Source organism: Carassius auratus, linkage group LG36F (assembly GCF_003368295.1).
Source record: "Carassius auratus strain Wakin linkage group LG36F, ASM336829v1, whole genome shotgun sequence".
In the NCBI taxonomy this organism is placed as follows: Eukaryota; Metazoa; Chordata; class Actinopteri; order Cypriniformes; family Cyprinidae; genus Carassius; species Carassius auratus.
This window is the reverse complement of record NC_039295.1, coordinates 1,158,322-1,173,959: the sequence shown is the minus strand read 5'-3', so window position 1 is coordinate 1,173,959 and position 15,638 is coordinate 1,158,322. Positions and strand designations below refer to the sequence as shown.

The 15,638-nt window shown below is 37.3% G+C and overlaps 1 protein-coding gene across 4 annotated transcripts in view; it reads left to right on the top strand.

Moving 5' to 3' along the window:
- Positions 1-15,638, top strand: part of LOC113068138 (E3 ubiquitin-protein ligase DTX3L-like) — a 49,887-nt gene that overhangs the window by 19,936 nt on the left and 14,313 nt on the right. For 3 of the 4 annotated variants that reach the window (XM_026240774.1, XM_026240772.1, XM_026240775.1), the window contains exons 2-3: positions 614-688; positions 2,061-2,129. In XM_026240774.1, the coding sequence (XP_026096559.1) occupies positions 614-688; positions 2,061-2,129 (144 nt within the window). The remainder of the gene's footprint in view (positions 1-613; positions 689-2,060; positions 2,130-15,638) is intronic. The other variant, XM_026240773.1, reaches the window with a different exon arrangement.

The window sequence follows — 15,638 nt, the reverse complement described above, 5'->3', positions numbered from 1 at the left end:
ATCACATAAAGTGTTGAAGTAAAAACTAAGGCATGTTCTTCTTAAATAGTCAATGTGAAAATATTGTTCAGTTCAATAAGATGTGAAGACTGTCAACAATAAATCTGATAAATGTAAATTGACAAGCGTTTTACAAGATTATAAATGTATTTAGCTTAAACTACTAATTAGACAAATATATCTTTGTTGTTACATAGATAAAATAGTGAAAACAAAGGAAATACAAATTTTAAAAATGTATAATGTACTGTAGACCTGTGTGCAATATAAAATGTTCACAAACCAGTAAATCTGTAATAATCTATGAGGCAGTGATTCATGCACCATTTGTTAGTAAACGTCAATAAAAAAGCAACCCATTAGGCTTCGCTCCACACTCTGGTCTTTGTTCATTTTCCATTGTTTGCCATCATTAAATAGCTAAACACATTTCAGATTTACTGAGAGTGGTTGTTGTTGGTTTGTGATTTGTTTTTGATTGCTTCCACTCTCCTCATTTGTAAGTCGCTTTGGATAAAAGCGTCTGCTAAATGAATAAATGTAAAATGTAAATGTGGCTAGTAAGAATAAATGACCATGGCTATTATTGTTTTTGTTGATGATGATATATTAGGGAAATCTGCTGTCCACCGACATGCAAGGCAGTGCTGATCAACATATGGATGTAGATCAAGGTGATAATTATCAGGTGAGTACCATCAGGTGAGAAAATACAGTACAGACCAAAAGAGTTTTCTTTATTGTAGATTCACACTGAAGGCATCAAAACTATGAATTAACACTTGGAATTATATACATAACAAAAAAGTGTGAAACAACTGAAAATATGTCATATTGTAGGTTCTTCTTTTGCTTTGATGACTGCTTTGCACACTCTTGGCTTTCTCTTGATGAGCTTCAAGAGGTCGTCACCTGAAATGGTCTTCAACAGTCTTGAAGGAGTTCCCCGAGAGATGCTTAGCACTTGTTGGCGCTTTTGCCTTCTGTCTGCGGTCCAGCTCACCCCAAAACCATCTCGATTGGGTTCAGGTCCGGTGACTGTGGAGGTCAGGTCATCTGGAGCAGCACCCCATCACTCTCCCTCTTGCTCAAATAGCCCTCGATGCCTTCAGTGTGACTCTACAATTTTCATAGTCATGAAAATAAAGAAAACTCTTTGAATGAGAAGGTGTGTCCAAACTTTTGATCTGTACTGTATGTATGTATGAATGTATGTGAGTGTGTCTGCCCTTGTTACATAAACTTTTATTATAGATGTGATTAATCATGATGAATAATTTGACAGCACTAATAAACATATTGTTTATTTATTATACATTTTTTTTTAAATCTGTCAATCTGACTGGTTTTATGAGGTGGAAATTGTTTTTGTGACTTTATGAAGCTCCTCCCCTAAGCTCATCTGTCACTGGGGCATAAGCAGATTGTACCAAAGCATACAAATTAAATTGTACGAGTTAGCCACCAATTTGCCAAAGTATAAAATATTTACTACCTTCAGACGGTGTTGGTCTTTCTTACTACAGATGACTAAATTGCATATTAAATAGACAGTATTTTACATCCATTATCAAACATCTGTAGTTTCGTCTATATAAATATTATTTCTGTGTGTTGTTTGTAGTTTGCCAGGGGAAGTATCAAAGAAAAAAAGTTATAATTTTTGAGGTTTGAATGTAAACCCAAAACACTTTGAATATGTCTGGTCTAAAATTAAATGACAAAAAATAACCAAAATAAATGATTAAATAGAATATTCAAACAATACATGCGATTTTAAGTTTTTCTGTTATTTTACCTCTCAAAATAATTGTATTTAAGGGAACGATTCATTCGATACTGTCATTTGATAGTGAATATTGCCTTCAGTGTCATACACAGAAAACAATCCAGTCAGACTGAATCAGGTGACATTAATTTTACTTGTAAATAAACTCACAAAATATGGTTTGTTGCACGCAGGCATATTAGGTGTGCGATATTGTTGCTGTATTGCTTACTTACTGCAAGCAAATGTTGATTGTGTTGATATTAAAATAGGGAATTTTTTTTTAATTCAGCAGGCCCCACATTCATCAAGCAGTGTTGATCATCAAATGATGCAAAACAGTCAAGTCCTGCATGATCAGGTGAGTACTAGACACAGCTACAGTACAACTGCAATAACGTCTCATTTCTGACATTTTACTAAAACAGGAAAGTTGTTAAATTAAAATGGAAATAAAAAATAATTCTACAAACTGTATCAGTATCTTAGCTGATCAGTAGACCATTAAACCCCTCACCAGCTTCAATGTTCAGAGACAGAGCTGGGTTGGCTGATTATGTTCTTAATTTCCTCTAAATTATATGATAAAAAAATTATAATTCTTGCTAAAAATTATTCATGTTTGCAAATAGTATGTGTGACCATGGACCACAAAACCAGTCAAGTGTCAATTTGTAAAAATTTAGATTTCTACATCTTAAAGCTGATGGGATAAAAAAATGAGTGAGAACAATACCATCAGACTGCCATATTTTACAAACAAGTTGGGACAAGGCCATTTTTACCACTGTGTGGCATCCCCTCTTCTTTTTATAACAGTCTGCAAACATCTGGGGACTGAGGAGACAAGTTGCTCAAGTTTAGGAATATGAATGCTGTCCCATTCTTGTCTAATACAGGCTCCTAGTTGCTCAACTGTCTTAGGTCTTCTTTGTCACATCTTCCTCTTTATGATGCACCAAATGTTTTCTATGGGTGAAAGATCTGGACTGCAGGTTGGTCATTTCAGTATCCGGATCCTTCTTCTACACAGCCATGATGTTGTACTTGATGCAGTGTGTGGTCTGGCATTGTCTTGTTGGAAAATGCAAGGTCTTCCCTGAAAGAGACAACATCTGGATGGGAGCATAATGTTATTAAAGAACTTGGATATACCTTTCAGCATTGATGGTGCCTTTCCAGATGTGTAAGCTGCCCGTGCCACACGCACTCATGCAACCCCATACCATCAGAGATGCAGGCTTCTGAACTGAGCGCTGATAACAACTTGGGTTGTCCTTGTCTTCTTTAGTCTGGAGAACATGGTGTCCCAGTTTTCCAAAAAGAACTTCAAATTTTGATTCGTCTGACTACAGAACAGTTTTCCACTTTTGTCTGAATGACTGCAGCAGTGCGGCGTGGCATGGAGTGGATCAGTCTGTGTCACTGCTCCTGTGTTATGAGAGCGCAGGTGTCTCTGATAGTGCCCTTCAGCTCTTCTGTATTGTTTGGTCTGACATATCGCATCTTCCTCTTCACAATACCCCATAGAATTTCTATGGGGTTAAGGTCAGGCAAGTTTGCTGGCCAATTAAGAACAGGGATACCATGGTCCTTAAACCAGCTACTGGTAGCTTTGGCACTGTGTACAGGTGCCAAGTCCTGTTGGAAAATTAAATCTGCATCTCCATAAAATTGGTCAGCAGCAGAAAACATGAAGTGTGCTTTCTTGGACATCAGAAAACACAGTGGACCAACACCAGCAGATGACATGGCGCCCCAAACCATCACTGATTGTGGAAACTTTACACTGGACCTCATGCAACGTAAATTGTGTGTCTCCTCTCTTCCTCCATACTCTGGGACCCTGATTGTTCAAGAGTGGCTTGACACAAGGAATGCAACAGCTGAAACCCATGGCTTGCATACGTCTGTGTGTAGTGGTTCTTGAAGCACTGACTCCAGCTGCAGTCCACTCTTTATGAATCTCCCCCACATTTTGAATGGGTTTTGTTTCACAATCCATCTCCAGGGTGCCATTATCCCCATTGCTTATACACATTTTTTTTCCTGTCAAGTCAGTAGTCTTCCCCATGATTGTATAGCCTACAGAACTAGACTGAGAGACCATTTAAAGTCTTTGCAGGTGTTTTGAGTTAATTAGTTGATTAGAGTGTGGCTCCAGGTGTCGTCAATATTGAACCTTTTCACAATATGCTAATTTTCTGAGATACCAAATTTGGGATTTTCCTTAGTTGTCAGTTATAATAATCAAAATTAAAATGATATATTTCAAATGTTTAGTCCATGTGTAATGAATGAATATAATATAAAATTTTCACTTTTTGAAAGGAATTAGTGGAATTAACTTTTTGATGATATTCGAATTATATCACCAGCACCTGTAGCTCTCAAAATAAGCTTGTTTCATCATTACACTGGGAACAATTCTAACCCAGAGAACATACATTTCATTCATAACACACTGATCTAAAACAACAGGGAGCATTACATAAACTATAAACTTTTACATTATCATTTAGCAGATGCTTTTATCCAAAGCTACTTACAAATGAGAACAATAGAAGCAATCAGACCAACAAGAGAACAAGTCTGTTAGTCTAGCACAGAACCCGTAGCAAGGTATTTTTTTTTCTTCATCTTTTTTTCTTTTCTTTCAAGAATAGGTCAGACAAGAAAAGTGCTAGTATTCGTCAGTCAAGTGATGGCAAAAAAGATTAGTCTTTAGATGTTTTTTGCAAATGAGTAAAGACTAGATGTTTGAATTGAGATTGGGAGGTCATTCTACCAGCTGGGCACAGTACAGGAAAAGATCAGTGAAGGTGATTTTTGAACCTCTTTGGGATGGCACCACAAGGCGTCATTCACTTGCAGAATTGAAGCTTCTGGAGGGCGCATACGTTTGAATTTAGGTATATAGGTGTAGTGCCAGTGGTCGTCTTGTAGGCAAGCATCAGTACCTTGAATTTGATGCGAACGGCTACTGGTAGCCAATGTAACCTGATGTGAAGAGGAGTAACGTGAGCTTTTTTTGGCTCATTGAAGACCACTCTCACTGCTGCATTCTGGATCAGTTGTAGAGGTTTGAGAGTACATGCAGGAAGGCCCGCCAGGAGAGCATTACAATAGTCTAGTCTGGAGAGAACAAGAGCTTGGACAAGAAGTTGGGTGGCTTGCTCTGAGAGGAAGGGTCTAATCTTCCTAATGTTGTATGGGGCAAATCTGCAGGACTGGGTCGTTTTAGCAATATGGTCTGTGAAGCTTAAAGTTGAGTGTCATCAGCTTAGCAGTGAAAGGAAAAGACATGTTTTCTAATGATGTCATGTAGATGGAGAAGAGAAGTGGTCCAAGTACTGAGCCTTGAGAAACCCCATTGGCAAGAAGTTGTGTCTTAGAAACTTCACCCCTCTATGACACCCTGAAGGATCTGAGAGGTAGGACTTAAACCACAGGAGTGCGGTTCCAGAGAAGCCCATCTTTCTGAGGGTGGACAGGATAATCTGGTGATTTAACTGTGTCAAAAGCATCAGACAGATCTAGCAAGATGCTCTTGCTAGTCACAGGGTTTCAGTAACCGAGAGCAGGGCAGTCTCAGTTGCTGGATTTAGAGATGGTTTCTTAAAGGTCCCATGACATTAATTTTTTTTTAACATTAATATGAGTTCCCCTAGCCTGTATATGGTCCCCAAGTTTCTAGAAATTTTAATCGGTGTAAATCGAGATTTTGATATATTTTTCTGCCTTTGAGAAAATGGAAGCTCAACCGGGCTGATCTTGACTCTCCTCCTTGTGACGTTGTAAGGATAAATGTTACCTCCCGTTTCTCTGCTTTCCCCGCCCAAATATTTACATATAATTCAGTCGCAATGTCAGCACAGGCGTTACAAACAGACTTTTATGATATGGATTTGACAGCACTGCCACAAACAGTGAGTAACAGTGTTCATTAATGCCTGATGTGTGATCAGCGTTTAATACGGTTTATGCATCAGTGAATCAAGCCAGTGTCTAAACGATCAACTTCACTTTGTTTCTCTTAGTAGCATGAAACAAATCTGTTATTTAAATTGTGATTTAACTACAGAGAGTGATCAAAGAACTTTTCGGAGCTGTCACACATCGCCAGGATATCTGCACTCTTGCCTAAACTGCTGTTACAATGAATGACGCTGTTATGCTGCACAACAAAGCTCTTACTGTATTCATGTGGTGTATTCATGTGTTTGCTATTAGTTGTGGTGAAAGCATTTTATGAGAAAACGTGTTGCAATAATCATTGCATTCATGCGATAGACTTTGTCTACTCAATGCTCATCACTGAAGCCTTTCATGTGATGGGAAAAGATTGAAAAAATAATTATATAATCAACACTTCCACGATTCGTTAATTTCGACAGCTGTAATGGTAACAAAAAAATATATATTTATATATATTTATATATACATGCAGTCGGGCTCGAAAGTTTGGGCACCCCTTGCAGAATCTGTGAAAATATGAGTCATTTTTTTTAGTAAGGTATTGTACATAAAAGATATTAACATTTTAGTCCACAAGACAAAAAAAGTGCTGAAATTATTTAAATAACCCTACTCAAAAGTTTGGGAACCCTTGGTTCTTAATACTGTGTGCTGTTACCTGATGATCCTCGACTGTCTTTCTGTTTTGTGATGGTTGTGCATGAGTCCCTTGCTTGTTCTGAACAGTTAAACTGAGCAGCGTTCTTCAGAAAAATCTTTAAGGTCCTGCAGATTCTTCAGTTTTCCAGCATCTTTGCATATTTCAACCCTTTCCAGCAGTGACTTTATGATTTTGAGATGCATCTTTTCAGACTGAGGTGGGGTTATTTTAACAATTTCAGCATTTTTTTGGGGGGTCTTGTGGACTAAATGTTAATATCTTTTATGTAAAATATCTTACTCAGGACAGTACTAAATAAAATATAACATGCATTTACGATGATCTCTCTTATTTTTTGAAATTTACTCGCATTTTCAGCATTAAGCAGCATTTCCCCCTATTTCTTTACATACCAAAAACAAAAACATCGAAATGCATATAAAAGTTGAGAAAATATATTTTTCAATTGCTACAAAGCATTTATCAATACTTAAAATATTTTTTCTAAACTCTTAACATAGCAACAAGTCCTACAACACACAATAAGCCAAATAGTTAATATTCTGGCCAAAACAACATTTTGTTAAATAAATACCTTCCTTACATTTCAAAATGCAAATTAACTTTTTCTACATATACTTTATCAAAACACCGCAAACGTGATTCAAAATAGACATTCGGACAAAACATTAGCACTACTTTTCTATCCAAAAGGAAAATATATCATAGCATAGTGACTGTCAAAATACTAACAGCTTTACAAAAACTGATACATGTACATGTTTGACATACAGTACATGTTTCAGTTCTACCTGCATATAGACAATATAAAAGTCCATTGTTTTTTGTAATCTATTTACCTTCAACTGAAACCCATTTTACATTTTAAAGAGTGCATTCATTCTTGACAACATACTGTCTAAAACTGAATGAGTCATTTACTTTTTCTAATGTAAATTCTATAACAATAGGGTCCTCTATACAGAAATTCAATTGGAACCTTGATTTGAAATTGCTCTCCGGTGGGGTAGAGGTTGGATGTGGGTTGGTTTCCATGGTAGCTGATGCCTTTGGTTACTATGCAAGCTTGTTTCCATCCCAGGATAAAAACGGTAATTGTGAACTTTTTATCTCACAATTTGGACTTCTATTCTTGGAATGCTGCACTTACATCTTGTCATTCAGAGAATTGTGAGAAATTCACAATTGCAAGAAATAGGTCAGAACTGTTAGATGAAAAAAGTCACAATTACCCTTTATCCTTATGTTGATGTAATTGAAAGCACATCAACACCTGACTATTCCTCCAACCGAGACTGGAATCAGCTTTGTCTAACTCGGGGAACTACACTAACCTTTTCCACTGGTGGAACTTGCGCAACTAACTTTTTCAGTTACTGGTGAAAAACATGATTTGGTCGCACAATTTTTTTTGTTGATAATAATGAAACTGTATTGCATTCAGATGTGCTTTTTATTTTACTTGCCATATTTTAAACCACATGCCTTCTTGTTTTATTTCTTAGTTTAAGTTTTCTGTTTCTAAGTTTGTAGGTGTCCAGAAACTCATTTAAAATAGCACTGCATAGTATTCACTGTAAAATAAAATACATTACATTTACTTTAATTTATTTCGTAGCCGCTTTTATCCAAAGCGACTTACAAATAAGAACAGTGGAAGCAAACAAAAAGAGCAATGATATATAAAGTACAAAAAAATACATAGTCAAACCAAAATGTATTCAGACACCTTCAACATTTCTCACATTATTACAACTTATTTGTTATAGTTTAGAAATTGGTAATAAAATATGACAAGAACTCGGCGTTAAACTGTGTCAGAACAAATTCATCTTGATGATGTCAGATAGCTTTGATAGAAAAAGATGTAATGAAATTAGGGCTGTGCAAAAAAATCGAATGCGATTTTCATGCACATCTAATCAGTTAAGACACTCCTTTATTTAGAAGTATCATCTCCAGCACGTGTGTTCAAATCATGGTTGCCAGGTTTTCACAACAAATCCTACCCTGTTGCTTCTCAAAACTATTTCAAAACTAATCGCGATTCCAGGAGGTTCCCAGATAAAAAAAAATTGCTTCCCGGGGTTAAAATATACGTTTTGTTTTTGGCATGGTTGTCTTGGTAAAATTCGCATTTTAGGGGCTAAATATCTCGTTATTGGTATTGGGGTTGCTTCGAACCGCGGACATGAAAAACAACTGCAGACTTGGCAACACTTGTTCAGGTGGAGCGGCAGTTACTACACAGAGCCGTAGTCTACCGACAACTAACACAAAATCACTTTCAAAATCGACAAAGAATCGCCACCAATTTTAAAATAGATGTTGTGTAGATTGTCAGTGAATTACGGCTCTGTGTAGTAAATGCCAACCAATGTTGCCAAGTCTGTGGTTGTTTTTCATGTCCGCGGGTCGAAGCGACAATACCAATAACGTGATATTTAGCCCCTAAAATGCTAATTTTACCAAGGCAACCATGTCATAAAACTTACATTTTAACCCCCGAAAGCAATTTTTTATTGAGGAAACTCCCAGAAACGCGATTGGGCTAGTTTCGGACTAGTTTTGAGAAGCAACTTTTGTTGTGAAAACCTGCCAACCATGATCTGAACGCACGTGCTGAAGATATACTTCTAATTACAGGAGCGTCTTTACTGATGAGATGTGCATGAAAATCGCATTAGATTTTTTGCACAGCCCTAAATGGAATAAACCAAAACTTCAGACAACTGTCAGTATGACAAGATTTACTAGAGCCCGACCGATATGGATTTTTGGTGGCCGATATTAACTCTAAAAGAGCCTATTTATAAGCCGATATTTTGATTTTGAAAATAAACTGGATATTAGACCCATTTCCTATAAACACAACATTCAGTAGCAAAATATCTGCCTGTTCTATGTATGTGGGCTGTATGAACCATTTTCCAGAAGGGATTTATGTTAAAAAAAAGCCTTAGATTACGGTCTCAATGACTAAACAATTGCACATCAAACGTATATATTTTTTTAATGATCAAAAAAACTTTTTTTTAAACATTTAACACTTTTATTTTCTTCCAGTTGAAGCTGGTTTTAACAGTTTGTGTGTGTACTATAAATAAATTATAATACTAAAGTATTTGCAGAAGTAGTCCCACACTTTGTGAATTAATAATATCACCATGTATCATTACTCATGTCATCATTAGACTTATATTAATAATAAACAGGGATCTCCTACATAGGCAAAAATGAGAAATATATACAGTCAGGTCCATAAATATTGGGACATCGACACAATTCTAATCTTTTTGGCTCTATACACCACCACAATGGATTTGAAATGAAACGAACAAGATGTGCTTTAACTGCAGACTTTCAGCTTTAATTTGAGGGTATTTACACGGTGAACGGTGTAGGAATTACAACAGTTTGTATATATACATCCCACTTTTTAAGGGACCAAAAGTATTGGGACAGATTAACAATCATAAATCAAACTTTCATTTTTTAATACTTGGTTGCAAATCCTTTGCTGTCAATTACAGCCTGAAGTCTGGAGATCAATTAGACATCAGCGTACGCTGGGTTTCATCCCTGGTGATGCTCTGCCAGGCCTCTACTGCAACTGTCTTCAGTTCCTGCTTGTTCTTGGGGCATTTTCCCTTCAGTTTTGTCTTCAGCAAGTGAAATGCATGCTCAATCGGATTTAGGTCAGGTGATTGACTTGGCCATTGCATAACATTCCACTTCTTTCCCTTAAAAATGTCTTTGGTTGCTTTCGCAGTATGCTTCGGTTCATTGTCCATCTGCACTGTGAAGCGCTGACCAATGATTTCTGAAGCATTTGGCTGAATATGAGCAGATAATATTGCCCGAAACACTTCAGAATTCATCCTAATGCTTTTGTCAGCAGCCACATCATCAATAAATACAAGATAACCAGTTCCATTGACAGCCATACATGCCCACGCCATGACACTACCACCACCATGCTTCACTGATGAGGTGGTATGATTTGGATCATGAGCAGTTCCTTTCCTTCTCCATGCTCTTCTCTTTCCATCACTCTGGTACAAGTTGATCTTTGTCTCATCTGTCCATAGGATGTTGTTCCAGAACTGTGAAGGCTTATTTAGATGTTGTTTGGCAAACTCTAATCTGGCCTTCCTGTTTTAGAGACTCACCAATGGTTTACATCTTGTGGTGAACCCTCTGTATTCACTCTGGTGAAGTCTTCTCTTGATTGTTGACTTTGACACACACATACACCTACCTCTTGGAGAGTGTTCTTGATCTGGCCAACTGTTGTGAAGGGTTTCTTCACCAGGGAAAGAGTTCTTCGATCATCCACCACAGTTGTTTTCCATGGTCTTCCGGGTAGTTTGGTGTTTGGAAAGCAACCAAACAGATTTTTAAGGGAAAGAAGTGGAATGTTATGCAATGGCCAAGTCAATCACCTGACCTAAATCCGATTGAGCATGCATTTCACTTGCTGAAGACAAAACTGGAGGGAAAATGCCCCAAGAACAAGCAGGAACTGAAGACAGTTGCAGTAGAGGCCTGGCAGAGCATCACCAGGGATGAAACCCAGCGTACGCTGATGTCTAATTGATCTCCAGACTTCAGGCTGTAATTGACAGCAAAGGATTTGCAACCAAGTATTAAAAAATGAAAGTTTGATTTATGATTGTTAATCTGTCCCATTACTTTTGGTCCCTTAAAAAGTGGGATGTATATATACAAACCGTTGTAATTCCTACACCGTTCACCGTGTAAATACCCTCAAATTAAAGCTGAAAGTCTGCAGTTAAAGCACATCTTGTTCGTTTCATTTCAAATCCATTGTGGTGGTGTATAGAGCCAAAAAGATTAGAATTGTGTCAATGTCCCAATATTTATGGACCAGACTGTATATTTTTATGTGTCAAGCAATAGGTATTACCTATTACCTACTTATATTTAACAATATTATTACAACATTTTTCTGTTATGTCGGTAAAGCTGCTTTGAAACAATTTGTTAAAAAAAAGAAAAAAAAAGCGCTTGTTCAGCTCACATTTATTTAGATGTCCCCTCTGGTTTAATCATTCTGGCGCACCTACTGTAGTTACTGTAACTACACTATATTTGCTCTCACATACACATTCACAACGGACCCATATATCTTCTCCTCTTCTCTTTGTGCAGTCTGAATCAAAACATCGCCATGCGTTGGCGAACGTAAAGTTAGCCTACTGTTATCAGAAGATTACGGAATCAATTCGAAGTTGAATGGTTGACGTTAGTGTCATGAACACACCGCTGTCAATTTTGAGAAAAACCACCTTCAAACAAGTTAATAGCAAGCATTTAAGGGGCCTGCTAAAAAGGAAGCTATATTAGCGTTAGAATAACAGAACAGATGTTGTTTTTTCAAGGCACGCTATACATAACTTCTAGTCATTGACTACACATGCCCCCCTGCCACAGTTACGTGGTCATTATGTGGGAAACACTGCAGATATATTAAGAATAAGTTAAACGCTTATGTTATAGTTTGATCTCTTAACGTTCGCGCTCTTCCACTGATAAACATGGTATTAGCTCTGTGGCTAATCTAATATAGCAATGCATTAGCGGCTGTAAGTGATGTTACAGAATATTTAGAAGTGATAATGATAGGACCGTTAGCTAGAACTACCGCACCGTTTTTATATACAGTGAATGAACGAAATCATTTCACATAACGAACGACAGACTCACCGTCAAAACAGTACATCTCCGTGGCTTGGCTGCATAGACCGCTTTCTTCTGTATTGGATTTCTGGCGCTGTTGTCAACTGGAAGTTGCAAAGCTCCCTCTGGTGGGCAAACTGTGCAACTCTCATAACATGAGTGAAGCATGAGACTCTGTTTCTCATGTTTCATCGGCCGTTATAAACGCTGATGCAATAAGCTCATATCGGCCGATAATATCGGCCGGCTGATATAAAGACCGGGCTCTAATATTTACACAACTATCCATACTTTGTTGAACAGTTACCAAGCAAACAATGCTTAATTTTGTTCAGTCTGTGGTGTGAAAAGGTTGCATTAGCAATTAAAGAAAGAAACACTAAAGCAAAACCTGGTCAGGTCCCTAATGTTTTTTTATTATTATTTATATATATATATATATATATATATATATATATATATATATATATATATATATATATATATATATATAAATACTGGTAGTCTACAGTATGAAGAATTTTTGGGTATAATATTTCAGTTCATTGTATTTTGCTATACTTAAACTAGTGTCCTGCACCCACCAGTAAAACAATATAATCAATTATATCTGATTTTTAGTTTGACTGTGGATAAATTCTTGTTAAAACTACAAAGTAATTCAATCAAGAGCAATGAGTGATTTACTTTCATTTTCTTGGATTAACATTAAAGACACTGACAGCAGAGCTAGTAAATTAGGCGCGGTCACTTTAAGAGACAATGCATCCATTATAATGATGCACATCCGATTTCTTTCCAACTCTTTACTTTCACTAAAGACATAACCACAGACTTTTCGAACACACTTTCCAAAACAGGTATTTTTACATTTAGTATGTAGGCCTATTTGTCGGTACAAAAGCAAGAAGACCTTGAGACGCATCTCTGCGTGCTGAATTAAGCTCTTTCGCATCCTTTTCTGTTTGTTTGTAACCAGCTACTCAGTTCAGCTTTCCCGGATCGCGTCTGAAGCCAACTTGATGCATTGAATGCTCAGAGCACGTTATAAAACGTATTTTTAAAATACACATTTCGGTTTTAATAAATACTCATAGTAAATCATAGCATATTGCCTAAAACAAAGTAGGTACAAAAATAATCAGTGATACATTTGCGACCTCATTAAAATTAAGGTCGCAATGTCATTTCATAAGGTCGCATATAGGACCATTATGGTCGCAGTGTAGTTCCCTGTAACTATTTTAGTGATCTGTTACTTAAAAATGCAAAAAAATCAGTTGTTACAATATTTTATATAGAGCTATTTTTCAATACTTTTGAGTTGCTGTTGTTGCAGAAGTAGTGGCTTTACACTACACTTAAAGTTTGGAACATTTAGTCATTATTTATGTCGTGCTGTTTTTTTAAGCATTTGAAAAAAAAAAAAAAAGTAGAGCTATGATTTTGGTATGGCGTTATGTGAAAAAGCTTATGTGGAAAAAAAGAACCATTTTCGAAACGTGTTACTGAATATTGTGTGAAAACATGAATCATGTTAAAGGTATGGTCACAACAGACTGATGTTGTGCTAATTGTGTTTAGAGTTTTGAAAATGTGACTGAAGATTGGACAGGGGGATGTTTGCAATAGATAAAAACTGTGCTATTAAAACCAACAAACAAACATCATCAGTCTAGTATAATGAGGTGCTTTTTTGTGCAACATTTGAGTCCCTGCTGCTCCAGGAGTCTTTCTGAGGGGAGTTTGTATGTTCCTTGTATTCAAGCTGTGTCTGAGAACGCTGGAGGTGTACCCAAAGCATTCTCCGACACAGCCTCCATTGTTACAATGCATAACCGGTTACATGCATAACCTTTGTTACATGCATAACCTGAGATGTTCCTCTTCAGAAACTCGAGCTGCAGTGGCGAATGCTTTGGGAATGCCTCCAAAAATTCTCAGACACAGCTCGAGTTCCTTCGAGGAATCATGCATGCATAACCAGAGACGTTCTCTTCATACTGATGTTGGTTTCCTCTGGGTTTTTCCCACAATCCAAAGACCTACAGGACAGGTGAACTGGAGACTGTTAGTGAGTGTGAATATAATGCCGCTTTTCCACCTAAATTACCCGGAACATTTTTACCAGGAACTTTTTTTTACCAGGAACATTTTTCTCCCAGACCTGTTGCTTTCTGCGTTTCCACCGCAGTGTAAAGTACCGGGAAGATTAGGAAAATAGTCTGGTGACGTAGGTTTGCGCGCGTTTCTCAATACAAAATACGCTGATTTTGGACGTGCATCCTCCGATAGTGCGGACTTTGTGCATTCGACTCGGGAGTGTGATGTCCGCAACGACGCAAGTCCGGTAAATCTGCAAACAGTAGCGTACTTGATAACTCACCTTGCCTACTCCAATTTTCCTTTCTGTATATTTACAATAAAACGAAATAGGATATCAAATACCATTGCCTGCTTTCGTTTTCATTTAAACATAATAGCTGCAGAAATGTACTTAGTTCAGGGGTATGTGTATATATACAGCCATTTCAATGAAATTAAATATTATATAAATTTGCCTTTTTTATTTTCTTTTTAACATATAAATAAATTGAATACAGACCAAAGATAACCTGTTATGTTTAACCACTAAAGAGACATCAGAGCCAGCGGCACATATCAGAAGGTCTAGCCGAGGTGAAGCTGCTTCTCAGCGGATAGATGATCACTGAGCTCCCGCTGATCACGTGGAGCTCACCGTCTCAGAGATCGGCGAAACACATTTTTAAATAGGCGCTGTCTTTTATAAATAAACCACAGATTTGAGTTTTAAACAACTACATTCTCGCCTGAAATACTTTTAAAATTACATTTCATGACACAATAACAGTAATATTTTGAAAATGATCAGAATAAATGGTGGTTGAACTCAACCAGTGCTGCGTGAACTCAACCAATCAGCATGTTTAGCGCTCAAGTCCCGCCCCCGAAAGTTCCGGAACTTTGAAAAAGTACCACCTCGCCAGCAGGGACTTTCTGAGGGGCATTTTTTTTTTTACCCGGAACTTTTAGTTCCCGGTTCCTGCGGTGGAAACACGAGTAACAGGCCAAAGTCCCTAGTTCCTGGGTAAAGTTCCTGCGGTTGAAACGCGGCATAAATGTGTGTGTGATGGATCTGTCCAGGGGGTTGTCCTGCCTATGACACAAAAGGCTCCAGACTTGTGACCCTACATAGGACAAGCGCTAGGTAAAGTGTATGTAAGGAATGGATGTACAGTATTGGCAGGGTTCTAGTCCTCCTGCTTTCTGCTATGGTTTTCCTCCCACCAATGTGTCTTCCTTGATCCATGTTTCCAAACAAATTCATTTCATAAGCCAGCCAAAAGATAAGCAAAAAGAAAGGACGAAGAAAAAGAAAAGGAAAAAAAAAGCTTGCCTTTTTAGCTGAGATTGCATTTAGTTGTGTTTGGAATAATTATTCAATTTTCTAAGCTAAGATTTTATATTTTAATATAATTCCTGCAGAAATTGGCAGAGTTTGTATAG